Below are 19,506 nucleotides of genomic sequence, written 5' to 3' on the forward strand. Positions count from 1 at the left end.
CAGTATTATGATCTCTAGTTTTTTGATTACTCTATCACTAAACAATGGCCTTCATCAATAAGTTTCAACACCTCATAATTTTATGCCTTTTAGGGAAAGGTCAAGTACAGACCTGGGTATCTGGTGAAGTATGACTCGCCAGTTCAGAAAGAGTGTGTTCCAGCAAGAAACTGCAGATGGACCTCAGGTGTAAGCCGCTAATGTTGTCAATGCTCTATAGAAAACACATGGTGATGGGATGACAGGAAAAGGGTTGTAACCCATAAGAAAGGTGAAAAACAAGGCAGCTCAAATGTTGGTGTCACATCTGCTGTGACAAAACCTGAAGCACATGAAGAACTATTGTCACTGAAACACAATGATATTCAAGTGTAGTGTTTGCTGCCCATGCTTAAATGGTACTGACTGTACTGGCTAGGTCAGGCTAGTGCTGATTTTATGTTCTCTACTGCCAATACACTGAGAATCCCAGGAGAATACAGTGGGTTAGGATAGTTTCTCTTTTGTTACAGGGCTGGCAAAGAACATATTGCAGCTTGCAGCTCTTCCTTACCTTTGCTTCACTTTAAAAAGAAACCTCCACAAATTCTCCCTCTGCACAGGTACATATTCCAGACCTAGATACATCCCTGACATGCTCCTTGGGACTGCAATCTTGCTTCTTTACCTGATCTTCCCTCATACAGCAATATCAGTCAAGTGAGACAGGAAAAAAAATAATCAGCCATGAAACTAAAGGAAGGATTGTTTGTTGATATAGAGGGCTCCACTAAAAATGAAGCTTGTATAAGGGGTAACAGCTGCCTTAGCATTAGTACTGGGTAAGGCAGCAGCAACTTCAAAAAACTTAGGGTATGTCTATTATTTGGTTTGATATTATTGCTCTTTAAGAACCCACACCTGCATATATCCTGTTCAACAGTGAATCTTCTAATTGTTAAACAAGTGGAAAAGATGGCAGCTTTGAGTATCTGCCCATAGTTCAGCTCTTAAGAAAATTAAGATCTTCTAATCCAGCCATAAAACCCAACTATGAACCACACTGTTTACAGGAAAACTGGCAAAAAGAAGAGCCTACAGCAGCCTGTTCTGCATTAGAGGCAGAAAAACTGTTCAAAGAATGGATTTGTACTGAATGTAGCTAGTTAGTAAGATTAATGAGTAGAAATCACATTGCATGGTGGTCAGTCTTCAGTAATTTAATTGAAATAGGAACTAATTTCAAGGTGATATAAAAGTCCCTTGGAAGATTGGCTACAATTTTTTTCATGCAGTAGAAGTCCACATCATCAGCATGTAAAGGAAAAGGAGAAGCAAGTATTTACAACATTTAACTTTAACTCATTTGAAATTTATTGGCTAGAGAAAGGAGTTGTGGAAGAGGAAGTAGGGAATTGTGTCCGGCAAATCTTGTGTAGATTAGATGGAACAGGTCTCATCTGGAAACTTCAAGATCATGAAGGGGATTTCCAATACCATAAAAATGAAGGATAAGAAGCACCCTAGGATGTCATGTCTCTGAACGGGTTAGAGGGAGGCATTCAGAAAGCAGGAAGGAAATCCTGTTTCCCACTGATCATTGCTCCTATGTAGAGCTAAGAAATCCGGAATGGAGACTGGAGAATTGAGGGTCAAATGCGAAGAAATAATAGCAGACTTGTCTAGGCTGGCAAAGGGGTCAGTAACCATAAAGCATGTCTGAACTATATGGCATTCCCCGCTGCCTGCTTGACCTTGGCGAGGGGAACTCTTGCAAGATCCTAACTGGAAGGTTTTATGTTCTTTAAAAAATGCATATCAGGAATAAAAAGTTTTTTCATCATTGATGCGATTGATTACAGGAAACTGATAGACTTGTGCCTCCCCATAAAAATAACAACCAATAACAATCTCCACAGCTGTCTGGCTATGCTTGTCTGTATAAGTTATGTAGCTTGTCATAAAATTATGAACCTGTAACAGTGTACTCTCTAGTACAATGGTTTGCTGGGACAGAGTAAATGGTCTGCGACTGGTCCATAACTTCAATTTGAAGTTTGATAGTAAAGACGCTCAGTAATCTATCAGAAGTTAAGAGAGCTGATATGCTCTACTGGTTCACGGCTCTAGGAGAGCCAAGTAACAAGTAAACGGAGATACAGATTTTTGGAACAAAAAAGCTCTATTACCATTCTTTGCGAACCCAAGAGACTTTGCAGAGCACAGCTGTTAAAGATACCACACAGGGAGAGGAAAAGTCCTCAATATAGACAGATCGCAAACAATTTAGGGCTTGCCAGGTCACAACCAACACCCTGAAGCTCGCAGGCTATGTGTATGCAGCTGGAAGCGGCTCTCAGCATGAAGCAGTGCTTTATAAGAGGGCTGCCTCGTTCAGCAGTTCTCACTTCAGCCTTTGAATAATCTCAAGGAGCAGCCCCATGCAGAGAACATTAAAGTAGTCCTGTCTTTTGATAACTACAACTATCCTGACAAGTTGTTTTTATACCAATTCCCTGATACATAATCTAAACCCTAACTCCTGTTTTGCAGTGGTTTTGTTTGAGTATTTACTCATGTGGACTGATTAGCCAGTCCTGCTCTAAGCTCAATACTTCTGACCTCCAAGTTAAGCAACAGGAATTTAGTTCTACTCTTTCTCTGTTCTCAGTCACCCATGACCCTAGATTTTCTTCCTGGATTTGAGTATATGCTTCATTTTTTGTTGTTTATTACATCATCCTGACACTTTATGGAATCCCTGTAGCGTACCGTGATATACCTGCAAAAAGGCTAGTGTTAAAGACAGTATGTGAAGAGGAGAGAAAAAAAAAAAATTCTCATAAAAGCTGTCACCCACAACAGCATGTTTCTATGGTAATACAGGACTGCTTTGGGTTGTTATGGCAACTAAACCTTTAAAAGCAATAGCATAAAACCAAAGCAGAAAAAAAAAATCATAAAAATGGAGCTTCATCACTGCTCTTTTCAATTTTACTAATCATTCTCAGCCTTCCTACCCCACACAAAGACTGGATTGGGTGTTACAGTGATCAAAACTCTTTAGGAAGAAAACCACTTGGCTTCACAGCTATGGGTGTGCAGAGCCTTCTTACCCCTCTCTTAGAAAGAAGGTCTAGAAATGCTGGTCCACAAGCAGAGCTCTTGCGTCACAGAGCAAAACAAATAAAAAAGTGACAACAATGACAGTAGGAGGAATTGCTGACTGCAGCCAAGCGGGAATGATATCTGCACTACCCAACTCATGGGAGGGACAGGCCAAAATTGCACTGAATTAAATGTTGGGTTAGCTGCTTAATGGTACTGTGTACTTCATTACTTCCTTGGCAAGTTTTTTCTTATAGTCAGATGCTGCTGCCAAGAAAATGCAGTAAATTTCTAGAAACGTACACTTGCTTCTATACAGCTTCATGGAAATTTACTGTGATGGATGACGTTTTTAGCTAATCTCAGATAGGTTTCAAGATAAATAATCTTGACTAACTTAGGATATGTTGCCACTTCTCCCTTTTCCTATTCTTTCTTTTCTGCATATTCACTCCCACTTTCCATCTCCACACTGTTTTCTGATTTACCTATCAGTTATGTCCACTTCCTATTATTATGTTTGAAAGAATTATATGACTGTAAGAATGGAACTGATAGTGTGTAAACATCTTCTTCTAATTCTGCTGAGGTGCTTCAAAACTTGTAGCCCAGGACTGTGTCCCTTTGCTGCCCTGCTTATGCACTTCAGCCTTCATGCACGTCACACTTGGCTGAGGTCACCCAACTCTTAACTTGTGCCCCATATCAGGGGTCTGGAGTTGAAAGGAGAGCATATTTAAAGATTGCTCCTCCAACTATTCACATCTTTTTTTAGTTAGCCTATAAAAGAAGTTGTCAGTTCAAAGCAGATATGTTTATGTAAATCAGGGAATATAGGAGCTAGACTTCTTTAATGATGTAAGTCATCCTGTTCACTCCAATGTTTTATAAAGCTAGTTTATACCAGTTTATATGTGCTCTCTCAGGATTTTAGGACACCAGTGTAACAATATTCAGATCATAATTTCTTCATAGTATGGGAAAGTGCCTGAATGTCCAAATACTGTAAAAATTGGTGCCAATATGACTCTGAAGCAGGTTGGCAAAAAGCCTGTAGACAGCCCTACAGAATGCCACTTGGCACCTGCAATAATCGTATCCTGAAGCATGCAGGAAGGAAATATTATTACTGTCTATTAAACATAGCATGTGCAGGAAGACATGGTAATGCCATGAATTAATGAAGTTCAGGAGATCCTGAGCCAGTTTTAGAGGCGATGTGCATTTCAGTAAGTTGCTGTGAGCATAAACTGGCAGATATTTTGTGTTGATGACAGAAGAATGGTAGTATCAAGTGAGCCAAGGACAACTTTCTATGAGAAAAAGTATGATGGCTCACTTCACCATAGGGCTTTGGTCCTGCTCAAAGTTACACATCTCAGAAGAGCAGAAGCAGTAAGCACATGCTAGGTCCTCAGCCCTGGGGAGGTTCACAGTCTGGCCTGTTTGCCAACACCACCACTAAACAATCTAACACCTTCTTTGCTACACACCTTCACCTACGTTCCCACCAGACCAATTGTCTTTGTGTGTCAGAATAGCACTTATTTGACAGCTCCCCCAGTCCCTAAGCAGATAGAAAAAAACACCATATCCCCAAATATGGATGTAAGTAGCTTCATGGTCACTTAGTTGTGCCAGGAGTTAATGGCTCTCAAGCAGCTGTTCTGCTGGCATGTTCAGTCCCAACTCCACAATGAATCCCAGAACCACGAGGACCAGAAGCAGCTGAGACAGGGCTCATCTTATACCCAAGCAGGAAGAGCATCAGCTTACATCTTGAGACCCTTTTAAGTATTCAGGCAGTGCAAAGGAAACATAAATTGGCCAAGATCTTCACCAGAAAATGTCAAATGTGCCTCTCTTTTACTGACATGAACTTGCACACCATTTACTGCAGCTATGAATTTTATACTTCAGGTCTAAATTCTTTTCAGGACCAGCCCTTGTACAATGAAGAGTGTTACAGATCACCACACTTGACACTTAAGCCCAGACTATGAATTCCACTGTGACTAAGTGCAGGAAATAAAATAAAAATACAAAAAAGTTGCGGACACATTTGGTCTCCGAGTTTTACTGTATGTTTATCAATCACCTTTTGTCATGAAGAGCTAGGATAAAAATCTTTTTGTTTTTAGCAGTGTCTCAAAGCACAAAAAAGATTTACCCTGAGGAAAGAATCAAGACGGAGAAAAGCTCCTTCGTTTAATTGAACTGCTTGGCTCATGCTGAATGCAAGCTAGAGATTACTCCATACTGCTAGAGATGGAGTAGAGCAAGTCTGAGATTTAAGTAAAATAAAGAAACTTGGGGGATGCAGAGTGAATCGGGTATTACAGACATACCAAATTCTTTCTTTTAGCTTGAGGGTTAAAATAGGGGGTTCAAACATCCCTGATTCTCTAGATTGCTTGGAAAAGGAAACCTGTAAGGTTTCTACTATTCCCACAAAATTAGACTGATTATTGATTTTGTTTACATGTCTAACTTTTAGTTCATGTAACTGTCCCCAGTTTTTGCTCATGGTGCATTTGTACACAGCCTTAGTGCAGTTATGTAATAAATTGGTTTAATTTTGTACACTCTTTTCCCTCTTCCCTGGTTGTGCAGAGAGCAATACTCATCCTGCTGATGGGACAATCATACCATTGACCTCTGGGCAATACATTCTGCCTTCCCGCTTGAGCCTGTGAGACAGATAATCCCTATGCCACTTTACCCTATGCAAATCCATGTGCTGCCAAGAACAGTATTACAGACATAATTTGTGACATGAAACCAAAAAGGTAAAGCCTCGGATGAGAGCTTTGTAATTGGAAATGGGGCCTTAGGTCCTCAAAAACATGGATTGCTAATGCAGAACAAAGTAGGCTCAGCGAATATGCCTGGTTCAGAGAGGGAGAAAACCGAGTATCAAGTTATTACAATGCATGTCACAGAGAACAGTGAAAAGCATACGTGCTTGACAGATTGCATGTGATTAGAATGAGGGCCTTAGGCACGGAAACCTATCTATTAAATATCATTCTTTCTTTAGTCCTAGTAATATAACTATCAAACCTTAGAGTAAACTTAATTTGTTAGGTGAATGACCCATGTGTCTCATCTGCTTGGCTTTTTCACACTTGCAGAGATGTGTGAATCATCATTACACATTATTAATTGGAATGATGGACAGGTTGCCACTCCCTCCAGATTCACTGTCTGCTCATGCACTTTCTCTGCTTTATTGTCACCTGTGGAATGCAGACTGACTGGCCAGAGTGATTAGTACACTCACTTAATTTGTGTGCTCCTCCCAAGAAGACTGGCAGACATTAGGTTTCAGGGTTTTTTTCATAGCCCTCTAAAAAAAATACAATTAAACAAGCTGTGTGTTGATGGGACAGGGGTACTCAATGTATCTGAGGGGGAGCATGTCTATAATTGCACAAGAAGGCAAACAGATTGTAGGAGAAAATGATCAACCCAAAACATTTATTGGTGGACAGCAACTCCTGACTGATTTCCACTTTTTAGTTGGGATGGAGGGGTTATTATTATTTTCCTCCTCAGTTTGTTCCCAACCTCAGCTCTTTTGGTTTTCATTTCAGCAAAGCCTACTGGTATCCCGTTCCCAGAAATGTACTTTTCCTCTGCCAAGAACAAACACGCAAAGCAGAAATGCTCCTTCTTCCATTGTGTACCATCTGGGAGCTGGATTTTCTAGCTTCTGGAGAGTCACAGCTCCTGCCAGTCAAGGGAGATGGGGATACGCACTTTGCTCCTCTGATGCCACGCTCTGCCCAGATTTCTCTCAATAAATATTTGCAAGGCAATTCAAAAAGCTCTAGGTCCATTCTCCACGGTTGGAGTACTTGAGATTAATAGAATTAAAGTCTCTTTAAATCCTGAAGAAAGAGCTCAGAGAAGACAGAAACTGTTTTTGCTTTAACACCATGTGAGTCATAGAATGTTAGTTTGGGTGTTAGATACATCATAGCATCTAAGCCAAAAAGACAGCTGTAGAATGAGTGGCAGGTTAACAAAGACTGGAAAAAAATAATGCAGAAAAAGCACTAGATTAATGTTGAGAAGGTAGAAAAAAGTCCTCAAAATTTCAGTATTGCCAACAAGATTTTATTACAAATCTTGTAGTATGTGGTGGGTTTTTATTCCAAAAGCTCCAGCTGTGGAATCCAAAGATGACAAAAGAATATCCGCTTTCATTTTTAATTAAAACATTCCTAGCCCCCATGGGAAAAAGCTTGAAAACATGACTAAAGGGTACCCCCTGGAAACCAAAATGGAAAAATGAAGAACCCAAATATTTTATTTTATTTTATTTTATTTTATTTTATTTTATTTTAGCATTTCCCCCCACCATGAGTTATACCCAATTTCTATGCACTATTGGCCTTTCACCTCTAAATGTTTCTGCCTGGTGGCAGAAACAGACAAAGAACCATTCAGCTGAAAAAGAACTATAGATGTTTCAGAAACTGCAGCCATTCTATTTTGGCAGCAATTCATAATCAGAATTTTCTGATTATGTCCCGTGTCACATTAAAACCCATAAACTAGAATGTGCACATGCTGATCTATATACGAAACTCTCTCCCCTGGATCTCATTTACTGAGGTCAACTTTCTTACATACGGCCTCCTCAATAAAGAAATACCATAGCAAAGCAAACTGCAATTAGGGGGAAAAAAAAAAAAAGGAAAAAAAAAAGAATTTGCAGCCAGTCAGCTTACCCAAGTATGGAGAGACAGAAGGTTTTTTCCCTAGACCCACAGAATCAGTAAGTCCCATCTCTTTGCTTGATCCACTCCTAATTAAAATCAGCCAAACTAACCTCCAATCACAGTTATAAACTTGTCTTTTTTTTCTGAATATCCTAAATCCTGACTTTCTTTGGCTCTTCACCAAGATAAACTGTAATTCGGTGTTCACTCCTATAGTTTCACACACAGGTGATAACAACAGCATCATGAGACAGAGAAGCACGACACACCCCAACATTTCTGTCACCTATAGCTAACAAATAGGATTCTTTACCAATGAAGCTTCAAAGCTTCTGCAGCAGAAAAGAAGAAAACACTGTGATATAACAATCAGGAACATAAAATCTTGAGCAGATAGAGTCTCCACAAGGACCTTTTCAAAGAGAAAATGTATTTCATTTGTGGAATAACCCTAGCATGAGCAATGTACTGTAGTCCAACCATTAAACACTTATACAAGTCTTTCAGAAACTAACAGATGTTCCTTTTATGAGCAAAGACAAGTGCCATTCGGCCTTTTTAGACACCTATAAAAATTCAGATAATTTTAACCTATTTAAATAGCTGTCTGACAATTTTATTAATGCACTCTGCTACAATGTGATCCTGTTTCCTTCACAAAAAGACTGACTCATATCATGGATTTTTATACACACAAAGGTGCGTGTTGCTAATGCCTTCCTCTTGATTAGTAAAAAAAGAAAACCTATTGTACTGACCATAAGGAACAGAAAGATCTCTGCAGGTTTTAACACAGTGTGTCAGCCTGCAGAGATCCTGTCTCAAAATGATCTGTGGAAGCTTTAATGATTTACTCAGTGTAAACTGACAGACTGAACTACAGAACCTGCCCAGAATCAATTCTGTGTCTCAGACCCTGGCTTCAGCCATAGGTGACAATCAATTTTAAATTTTAATCTTGGCAACAACTGAATATTTTACATCATCACAAGAAGAGCATGCCTATAAAAGGTACAATCTTTGCAGAAGAAGGGCCTAGGCCTATGACAGGTATAGTTTATTAAAATGGGGCTTCACTGATAGAGCCAAATTCAGGGAAATTTATACAGCCCCTGCTGACTCTGCCTGACTGTCACTAGTGTCATCAGCTTCTCAGTTTCTGGCACACTGAATTCATACACAAATGAAAAGTTATGCATGCATTTGATACTACAATCTTATGCATAATAGTTCTTGTAGGAATATCATTACTAAACCACCTACACAAGATGTTGAATTTTGTGATGGTTGTGATTTTTTTTTGTTTGTTTGCTCTTTTTTTCTGAAGAAGCTGCAAAAATAGCATGAACCTAGATTGTTACCTCAGGCATTCTGCAGAGCAATATGCCAAAGCACCCACATACTGAGTGTTTGCAAATTTTAACTTTGGGATTGACTATGTGCCAGTCTCACTTCAGCTGTGGGCATTTGATCCTGCACCAAAATCGCTGTTGACCTTTTCTGGTATTTATGATGTCGGTATGGATTTTTATCATTGTTTGAGCTCCTGACACAAAGCAAATAGCTTCTATAGCATGTTTTTATTCATGCAAAGTATGAATATGGGAATCTTGGTCTTCCTATCAAGCTTGCCATTTCTTCTTGGATGCTTGGTTAATAGAGGTAGGTGATTCTGCCTTATTGCCTTCGTGAGCTTTCCAGAGAAGACTTACTTGCACAGATGAACACTAATTGTAGCTTATATTCTCTGGATGACTTAATTTACAAGTTGAGTTATTTGAAATACACTAGTATGTACTACTCAGTCTCTGTTGTTTAAAAGTACTTAAAATATTCACCATATCAGTTAGCTGGATTGTGAGACCTAGATGTAGTAGTAGGACATCACTGGTCATTATAGCCTCTGAGTTAGGACATACACTTAGAAATACTATAATGCCCTTAGATGTGGCATTCAACTTAATAGGGAGTCCCCCAACACTGATCTCCACAGGGATTATTCAGGTCTCAGCTGTGACTCACACATAGAATCATGGAATCATAGAATCATAGAATCATCTGGGCCAGAAGGGGCCTTCAAAGGTCATCTAGTCTGACCCCCCCGCAGTCAGTGGGGACACCCCCAACTAGACCAGGTTGCCCAGGGCCTTGTCGAGCCTTACCTTGAATGTCTCCAGGGAAGGGGCCTCAACCACCTCCCTTGGCAACATATTCCAGTGCTCCACCACCCTCATGGTAAAGAACTTATTCCTAATGTCTAATCTAAATCTGCTTTTTTCCAGTTTAAAGCCATTGCCCCTTGTTCTGTCATTGCCAGCCTTTGTAAACAGACTCTCCCCAGCCTTCCTGTAGGCCCCCTCAGGTCCTGGAAGGTTGCTATTAGGTCTCTCCGGAGCCTCCTCCAGGCTGAACAACCCCAGCTCCCTCAGCCTGTCCTCGTAGCAGAGGTGCTCCAACCCCCTGATCACTTTTGTGGCCCTCCTCTGGACCCTCTCTATCAGGTCCATGTCCTTCTTATATTGAGGGCTCCAGACCTGCACACAGTACTCCAGGTGAGGTCTCACCAGAGCAGTGTAAAGTGGCAGAATCACTTCTCTGGATCTGCTGGCAACACATCTCTTGATGCAGCCCAGGATGCGATTGGCCTTCTGGGCTGCAAGCGCACACTGCCTGCTCATGTCCAGCTTCTCGTCAATCAGCACCCCCAAGTCCCTTTCCTCAGGGCTGCTTTCTAATACCTCATCCCCTAGTCTGTATTGATAGTGAGGATTGTTCCGGCCCAGGTGCATAACTCTGCACTTGCTCTTGTTGAACCTCATGAGGTTTACTTGAGCCCACCTCTCCAGCCTGTCCAGGTCCCTCTGGATGACATCCTGTCCCTCTGGTGTATCAACCAGACCACACAGCTTGGTGTCATCCGCAAACTTGCTGATGGTGGACTCCATCCCTCTGTCTATATCGTTGATAAAAATGTTGAACAGTACCGGTCCCAGCACAGACCCTTGAGGGACGCCACTTGTCACTGCTCTCCATCTGGACTTAAAGCCATTGAGTACTACCCTCTGGATGCGACCATCCAGCCAACTCCTTATCCACTGAACCGTCCACCCATCAAATCCATGTCTCTCCAGTTTGGCGAGCAGGATGTCATGGGGGACCGTGTCAAAGGCCTTACAGAAGTCCAGATAGATCACATCCATAGGTCGTCCCTTATCTAGTGACATAGTCACTCCATCATAGAAGGCCACTAGGTTAGTCAGGCAGGACCTGCCCCTAGTAAAGCCATGTTGGCTGTCCTGAATCATCCCCCTATCCTCCATGTGCCCAAGCATGGCGTCCAGAAGGATCTGCTCCATGATCTTCCCAGGCACAGAGGTGAGGCTGACAGGTCGGTAGTTCCCAGGGTCCTCCTTTCTACCCTTTTTAAAAATGGGTGTGATGTTTCCTTTCTTCCAGTCTGCAGGGACTTCACCTGACTGACATGACTTTTCAAATATCATGGAAAGTGGCTTTGCAACTTTATCAGCCAGTTCCTTCAGGACTCTGGGGTGTATTTCATCAGGTCCCATGGACTTGTGTATCTTCAGATTCCTTAGGTGATCACGTACCATGTCTTCAGTTATAGTGGGATGGACTTTGTCACCTGGGTCCACAACTTGTGGGCCATCAACACAAGAGCTAGGAGGAGAGGGGTTGCCAGTGAAGACTGAGGCAAAAAAGTTATTGAGAACTTCCACCTTCTCCTCCTCCGTTGATACAAGTTCCCCACTGCTGCTCATTAGGGGGGGTACGTTTTCTTTAACCTTCCTTTTCTGGTTAATGTACCTGTAGAAGCCTTTCTTGTTTTTCTTTACGTCCCTTGCCAAGTTCAATCCTAGCTGTGCCTTGGCCTTCCTGACCTCATCCCTACACAGCCGGGCAACGTCCCTATACTCTTCCCAGGATGCCTGTCCCTTCTTCCATTTCCTGTGTAGCCCCATCTTGCCCCTTAGTTTGACCAGCAGGTCCCAGCTCAACCATGGTGGTCTCTTGCCTTCCTTGCCCAATTTCCTACATGTCGGGATTGAGATCTTTTGTGCTCTATGGAGAGCATCCTTAAAGATCTGCCAGCTTTGTTCTGCTCCCTTGTCCCTAAGGGCAGTTTCCCACGGGGTCCTATTTACTAACTCCTTGAAGAGCTGGAAGTTTGCTTTCTTAAAATTTAGTGTCCTAACTGTGCTTCTCATGGGCTTCAAACTTCTTAAGAGAGTGAACTTCACTAGAGCATGATCACTGGAGCCCAGACTGCCTTCAACTTTGATATCCCTGATGACCTCACTTGCATTTGTGACCAACAGGTCCAACAATGCATCTCCTCGAGTAGGGCTGGTGATTTCTTGTCTCAAGAATTTGTCATCTAGGCACTCTAGAAGCTTCCTGGAGTACCTGCAGCCAGCCGTGTTGCTTTTCCAACAGATGTCAGGGTGGTTAAAGTCGCCCAGCAGGATGAGAGCCTGTGATCGTGATGCCTCTTCCAGCTGGAGTAAGAAGGCATCGTCAACAGGCTCTGCCTGGTCGGGTGGCCTGTAGTAGACTCCTACCACAAGGTTCCCTTTGTTGTCCCGATCTCTAATTCCTACCCATAAGCTTTCTACCTGCTCATGGCTGTTCTTTAGCAACAACTCTTCACACTCGAGCCACGTCTTTACATAGAGGGCAACACCTCCACCCCTTCTTCCTCTCCTGTCCCTTCTGAACAGTTTGTAGCCATCAATGGCCACACTCCAGTCGTAGGACTCGTCCCACCAAGTTTCCGTAATTGCTACTATGTCGTAGCTTTCCTGCAGCAGGATGGCTTCCAACTCTTCCTGTTTGTTTCCCGTGCTGCGTGCATTGGTGTAGAGACACTTCAGTCGGTCTGCCGGCTGTGTCTCCTTCTTAGAGGGGCACTCCACTGATCCCCCAACATGCTTTATGCCAACTACGCCTCTGTCTCCTATTGTCTCAGGGGATCTTGGTCCCTCTCTGCAAGATGTTGCCTTTGTTACAGTGTTCACAGCATGTGTCAGTGCAACAGGCTGGAGGCCCTTGCTATCACTACATCCTACCAACCCTGATGTGTCATCCTGCCACTTGCCACAGACCCTTCTGATACGGTTGTCATCTCCCACTTCAAGTGAGATGGCAGGCTGAAGGCTCTCCTTAGGCTTATTTCTACTGGACCTGTGTTTAACCCCCTCCCACTTTGAGCCTAGTTTAAAGCCCTTTCAACAAGCCCTGCCAGCTCACATGCCAGTATCTTTCTCCCCCTCTGAGACAGGTGTACTCCATCTGTTGCTAGGAGACCTGGTGCCATATAAAGTTCCCCAAGATTAAAAAACCCAAAATTTTGTTGGTGGCACCAGTTTCTGAGCCACTTGTTAATCGTGCATGTCTTTTTATTCCTCTCAGTATTCCTACCTGCAACTGAGGGTATTGACGAAAAAATTATCTGTGCCCCTGATCCCTCAACCAGTTTCCCCAGTGTCTTAAAGTCTTTTTTGATTGTTTTTAAATTTCCGGTGTTGACCTCGTCGCTTCCCACCTGAATAACTACTAAGGGATAGTAGTCAGAGGGCTGTACCAGACTAGGCAGCCTTCTGGTTACATCTCTGACCCGGGTCCCAGGGAGGCAGCAGACTTCCCTGTGGGGAAGTCTATCACATAGTCTATCACATAGTGATATCACATAGTGATATCACATGGTCTATCACATAGTGATAGCCTAAAGGAACCAGGCAGACACAAGAATTATCACCTGACACTAGGTAAAGCACAAAGATCGTCTCTTTCTTTGTATAGATACAGCACCCAGGACAAAGAGGCTGTGATCATGACTGGAACTGCAGCCTGTAACACAAGTAATTATGATCACTGTTATAGTCAGATCCCAAATACCATTTACAATCAATGCTCTTAAGAATCCATATTTAACAAATAAAGCAAAAATCAGAAGTTTGGAAAAAAGAACGCTCGTTTCAATATCAAGAGCTTGGCTGAGCAAGAATAGTAAAACAATTAGCTGATGTGGCCTTTAAAAGAACTTTAAGATTGATGGCAGAGAGCATAGCTTTGGACTGGTTCTTTTCTCAGAAGAATTCACACAATTTCTGCAATAAAAGCATATTGGTTACACTAATCCTTGCTGTCTGAAACACTTTGAGCACTTCATCCAAAAATGCATATGATCTACAGTCCCACTCTTCTGCCCTTAGGCTAGATTGCTTTCTCAAGTTTAGAACTGTCAAAATCTAGTGAAAGATGAATAGAAAACATAATCAGTGTCAACTGAGTCACAGAAAACATGTATGACAAGTTATCTTCACCAGACTGGCTGCAGACTCACACCTTTGAAGTCAATACTTTGGAGGTATATATCTGTCCTAGAGACAGAGACTGCTTATCTTTGGGAGAGCAAGAAAGAAGAGGCTAAAGTAGAAATGTCCGAATCCTAGCTGAAAAGGAGAATCTTGAAATCTAAGTTACTGGTTCCCAAAGATATATTTATGCATAGAGATTGAAGCTTGCATATAAAAGGAATAATAATTATACAAGCCACAGTAACTGCTAAAAGACGTTTTTTAATGTTACATAGCTTGAGAGACACTGTTTCAAGCTACCAAAGAGGTGTGAATTTCTCCCAAAGCCTAAGGTTGCCACTTCAAAGAAGAGACTTTCAAATAAAATCACATATGTACAGCCGTAATTTATGCACTCAGTTACAGAATAGTTGGATCATTTATTGTAAGGGCGTATGCAAAGAGCTTATCAGAAAAGGGCAGAAGAGCAATAATTTACAAAGGAATCCTACTGTCTTTTTTCCATCTACAGAGGGAATGTAATAGTAGCTTTACCACCTAAAATATTAAGTCACTATGTAAGGGTCTGATCTTTTCAGCAACTCTTAAGATGACAGGAAGAAGAACCTTTGCAGAACAAGGATACTGGCTATTGCAGGTGCTATTTAAAACATACTGTGGGCCTTTCTACACAGCAAATTGGACCTGGTTAAATTGCAAGACAATCCTAAATCTGAGTTTCTTCCAAGTGCAGTGTCCTAGAAAAAAGGAATCTGAGCTACTGGTCTCTCTTTGTCACTATTATTGTTGGGAAGAGAAGTTTTCCTGGGCACAGAAAGAATCACGGACTCTAGGACCTTCTCTCTCTTTATCTGTGTGGCTGTAAATTGGAAGAGGCTGTGCTGGACTGTCTTATCAGTTATCCCACAGTAAGCTGCAGAAGAAAGCTCTTGCCTTTTCTGCATTGATGTGAAAAATTCTTCTATTTGCTCAAACAACATCCTGGTGCAAGCAGGTTTATAATGGCTACTTGTAGCAAACGATTGGGTTGTTTGAACATTTCTAGAAGGAGAGCCTGTGGTTCTAAAGCTGTCCTCCAAACTGGGGCTGGGTATAGTGTTAGGTTCCTTTGGAGAGTAGAACTTCCTTTCATAGGAGTTTCATTTATCTTCTGTTTAAGTAATTTTTCAACAAACACACTAGATTGCCCCAAAGAAATCTTCATAAACTTACTTAGGACTTCTGAGGGAGAAACAAGGAGGGAATTAAAATGTTAGTTCAAAAACAGATCCTTTAGAGGAATATTTGGGGCTAATGACAAAGAGACATCCTTTGAATCTTTTGTAATGCTGGCAGGAGAAAGAGAAAGACAAACTGATAATCACCATAGGATTTAAACCAATCTTTTACAAAGCTGTAAAAGAGCAATGGTATCTTTCCAGCATACTTGCCCTTGCTTTCCTGGATGATCCATTTCCATTGAGAATTCACCTAATGGGACTGCACCCTGTGATACTCACTGGAGAACAAGCTTGTGCTTGGAAACTTTCATTCCTCTCTCCTTCTCAACATTTAGGATCTACTACTTTGGGTGTACATGCTTTCCAAAGTCCTCTTTCACCCTGCTGAACTCCTGGGGCTATGGGATTATGCCATTAATTCTTTCTTTGTGCATGACCATCTGGGAGATGAGCAGATGTAGACACTGACCAATTTATTGTCAGGATTTAAAAATTGTGGAGAAGCAGGTGGTCAGCCGCAATTAAAAAGACAGACCGGACAACTTACAAAATCATACATTTGGGAGTTGTGATACATATGTTATGAAGGCTGGCAGTAGCACAGGAATTCTGTCTCCATGTGTAAGTTAGAGCTTTTCACAGCTCTGATCATCTGAACCACCTTCCCGAGCTGTACAGAGACTACCTTGCACCAACTTTTTTACTTCCAAGAATTATCCTTCTCCATGTTTCCTTATTTTCTGTCTGTATTTTTCTCAATCTTAGGCCTGCCTCTGATCCATATTCCTTTTTTTACAAACAGATTTTATTCTTTCCCCAGTAAAAAGCAAGGGACCTTCATTGAAGCTATGGCAGAAAACACAAGCAAGGAGATTATCTCCCTCATTGTCTCAGTTCAGATTGCTATCTTTGACCACGCAGTGCGCTGTGTGCCTAGGTTCAGTTTATGCTCATTTCTTTAACTGCTTCATCATGCTAATACACCATATTCAGTAAAATATTACTATTAATGGGACAGTCGCACACAGTGAGATAGTACAATAGCATAGCATTACTCCCTATGCATATATTTATTATGCTCGTCAAGGTATAAGTTTATATGAAACTCAAGATTCAGTGTGAGGAAAGGCTTGGTGAAGAGGTTTGAACAATACCTGAAGAGGAGGAAAAACTCTATATTCCTTAATGAAGCAAGTGTATGAATAGTTCAGCCAAGTAAGTAGGTAATTGCTTCTGGTATGATGAAGGGACATCACTGTATCCAGAGAAGGGAAAGGAAACAAATGCACTGAGAAGCGAGTACTATCACCCAGTCCTTGACCATAGAGTTGAAGATAATAGCTCCTGCCAGTTTACTTTGTACTGGGAAAAGTAAAGAGGTCTTGTGGATTTCAGCATGGTATAAGTACAGTAAATGTACTCTTTTTTTCTGTTACCTTTCTAACAGAGTCGTTTATTTTGGCTTCTGTAAATAAATGAACCCATTTTCTTAGGCTGACTTTGCTTGAAGTGATTTTAAGAGAGCTGATGATATGCATCAGGGCTACACTTTTTACAGGGCTGTAAACCTTCAAACCAGGATACTGCAATGCCTCCATACTTACCAGCACTCCAATATATATTCTGAGGGCAAGAGGAGAACAATAGGTCATGTCTCTGACTCTGAAAAGCTGGCAACACTGGAGCCTGGGACAATTAAATGGTTTTAGCGACGTGTTAGCCAGGAAAGTGCTCTGGTTTGTGCCAGGATAGTGGGGAACTTTTTTGCAATCATCTCCTTACACAGTAACTCTGAAAGTGTCCAAACTATCAAGGAGTTTTTCAAGGAGCTGTGGGAAATGGGTACGGGTAGAGAAAACTACTTCAAGTGTATACTTCAAATCCAAAACCCTTTATCAACTCATGAAGAGGAGCAAGCATTAACTCATTTCTATTCACATGTACAAATCTGCCCCCTTCATCCTCCTCCTCAAGGTATGATCCTAACTTCATTTAGTTTCAGTGGAAAAGTTATACTGAAAGTAATAATTAGGTTTTATTAATAAAAAGTGATATAAAACAAGTGCTTCCAAGTATTGAATACCAACAGGTGCTTGAATGGTAAATCACTACAGCATCCTCATAATTATTTATCATCTACTGTATAGTCAAGCTTTCCCAAATAATTTGACCAATAAAGCAAACTACATAGATAATCAGTGCTGTCAATCATTCTATATGCAACATTGTTGAGGAAAGAGCTCACAAATAGAACAACTGTATTCAAACACCAAAGAGCAAAAGAGTGAAAACACACAGATAGCCCTTTTACCCCCATTGTACTGTTTGCTTTACCATTCTCCCTCCCCCACAGAGAGTAAAAAAAAATAGAATACCTTTGAACTTGTGAAAGACGGCCCATAGCTCAGCAATGTCAGTGGCAAATGTTATGTCTGTGTCGAGGACAATAACTCGCTCAAGATTGGAAGGTAGAGTCTTAGTCAGAACCAACTTCATCAGCCCATAAATCCCAGAGTAGTGTTTGTTGGGGATCCAAGACACTTCCGACTGACAGGAAATGGGAAGTGGGAAAGAGGAAGAAAAAAAAAAAATCTTCATTAGAGAGAGAAACTCTTCCTGACACTAGTTTCTTGTAATAGTGGAAGATCTCTGAATACCAGCAATACAATACCATAAAACACCAGGTGGAAAGAGTTATCTAAAATCCTGTTTTTAAATTAACTTCAGAAGCTCTGAAATTTGCAAAGTTTCTGAAAGCTTGAAAAAAAAATTCATTGAGGCAGCCACTTTACACAAAATAATTAAAATTAGTTGAGCCTTTCCTGCCTGGTACAATCCATTCTGAGACATCCGTGTATTCTGATAAAACTGAAATATATTTTTAATCCAAAGCTTCAGGTGTATTGTAGATTTCTTTCATTTTCAAATGAAACAAAAACTTTTGTGTTTGCCATTCCCAAAATCTTCTGACTCTGAAGTAGAAGTAACAAATCTAAATTTTTTTTCCATTTATTTTTGAAGTTTTGGAGGTTGGAATTGCAAAAGGCCAGTCATTTGTAACAATGAGCCAAAAAATTGAAAAAAAAAAAAAATTCTTAGAAATGGAAATTTTCCTGAAGCTTTACATCTTTAAGTATAACTAGCGACATCACAGATATGCCCAAAAGTGAAGGAAGTGGGAGAACATTTTTTACCCACAATTTTTTTGTTTGTTATATATTGAAGAGGCAAACCCAAACATTTACATTTCTTCAGTAAGGTCTAACCAAAACATTTCTAGAGCTTCTAAAATAAGATGGGAGACTAAACTCAATATTTCATTATGCTACTGGAACTAAGATGTCCCATGAGCTATGTTTCATTTTCTTTCTATGAGTCTCAAGTTGTCCAATATCAAAAGTCACTGTTGAAAGTGGGATACAGAAGTTTTCAAAAAGTTCCTATTGCCCTGTTTTAAACTCCTTTTGTTTAATGTTTTAAAGGGCATGCATTAAAATCCCCAGATTTTAAGTTTTCCCCTAAGCTATGCTCCCATTAATTTCATTAATTTTGTCTGTAGTACTATATATAGTATTTTGTCTGTAGAGGACCTGAGAGAGACAGATTTCAGGATTTGTCATGGCCTGTTATACTTCAGAGAAAGTAGGCAGAAACTGAGTGCATTCATAAAACTGAGAATATTTATTCTGTTGTTTAACTGTCTCATATCTATTCACTGGCATTGTAAAATTTATTATGTGAAACAGCTTTTGCACAGAAAAGCTCATTTCCTCCAAAATCCTTCAAGAAAATCTTCCCATAATAGAACAGGTTCCTAAACTTTATTTGGAAGTTGGAAGAATGGTTGAGGAAAGGCTAATAATAGCTGCTTAGAGTGCATTTCTTTTTGAATATAAAGTAACAAGGCCTCTGCCAATGTGAGCTGACCTGCTCTTTTCCCTTTAAAATGTCACCCAACTTTCTTCTGTATTCTCAGGGTTCCTGTACCAGTACAGAGCTTTCCCTCCCTAAGTTCATTAAAAAGATTAAGGGTTCTAAAGCAAAACTTTAAGGAGAAAGGCAAAATTCTAAGGGGAAAAGGCAGAAAAAGCACGTTATCTTAAAACAAACCCCAAACAGAAAGTGTGAAGG

At 40.9% G+C, this 19,506-nt stretch overlaps 1 protein-coding gene across 3 annotated transcripts in view; it reads right to left on the reverse strand.

The window, feature by feature from the left end:
- The window catches only part of LARGE1 (LARGE xylosyl- and glucuronyltransferase 1), a 204,134-nt gene that overhangs the window by 94,244 nt on the left and 90,384 nt on the right, over positions 1-19,506 (reverse strand). For all 3 annotated transcript variants that reach the window (XM_074167389.1, XM_074167382.1, XM_074167373.1), the window contains exon 5: positions 17,751-17,922. In XM_074167389.1, coding sequence (XP_074023490.1) covers positions 17,751-17,922 — 172 coding nt within the window. The remainder of the gene's footprint in view (positions 1-17,750; positions 17,923-19,506) is intronic.

The sequence above is a fragment of the Numenius arquata genome, chromosome 2 (genome assembly GCF_964106895.1).
Source record: "Numenius arquata chromosome 2, bNumArq3.hap1.1, whole genome shotgun sequence".
Taxonomy (NCBI): Eukaryota; Metazoa; Chordata; class Aves; order Charadriiformes; family Scolopacidae; genus Numenius; species Numenius arquata.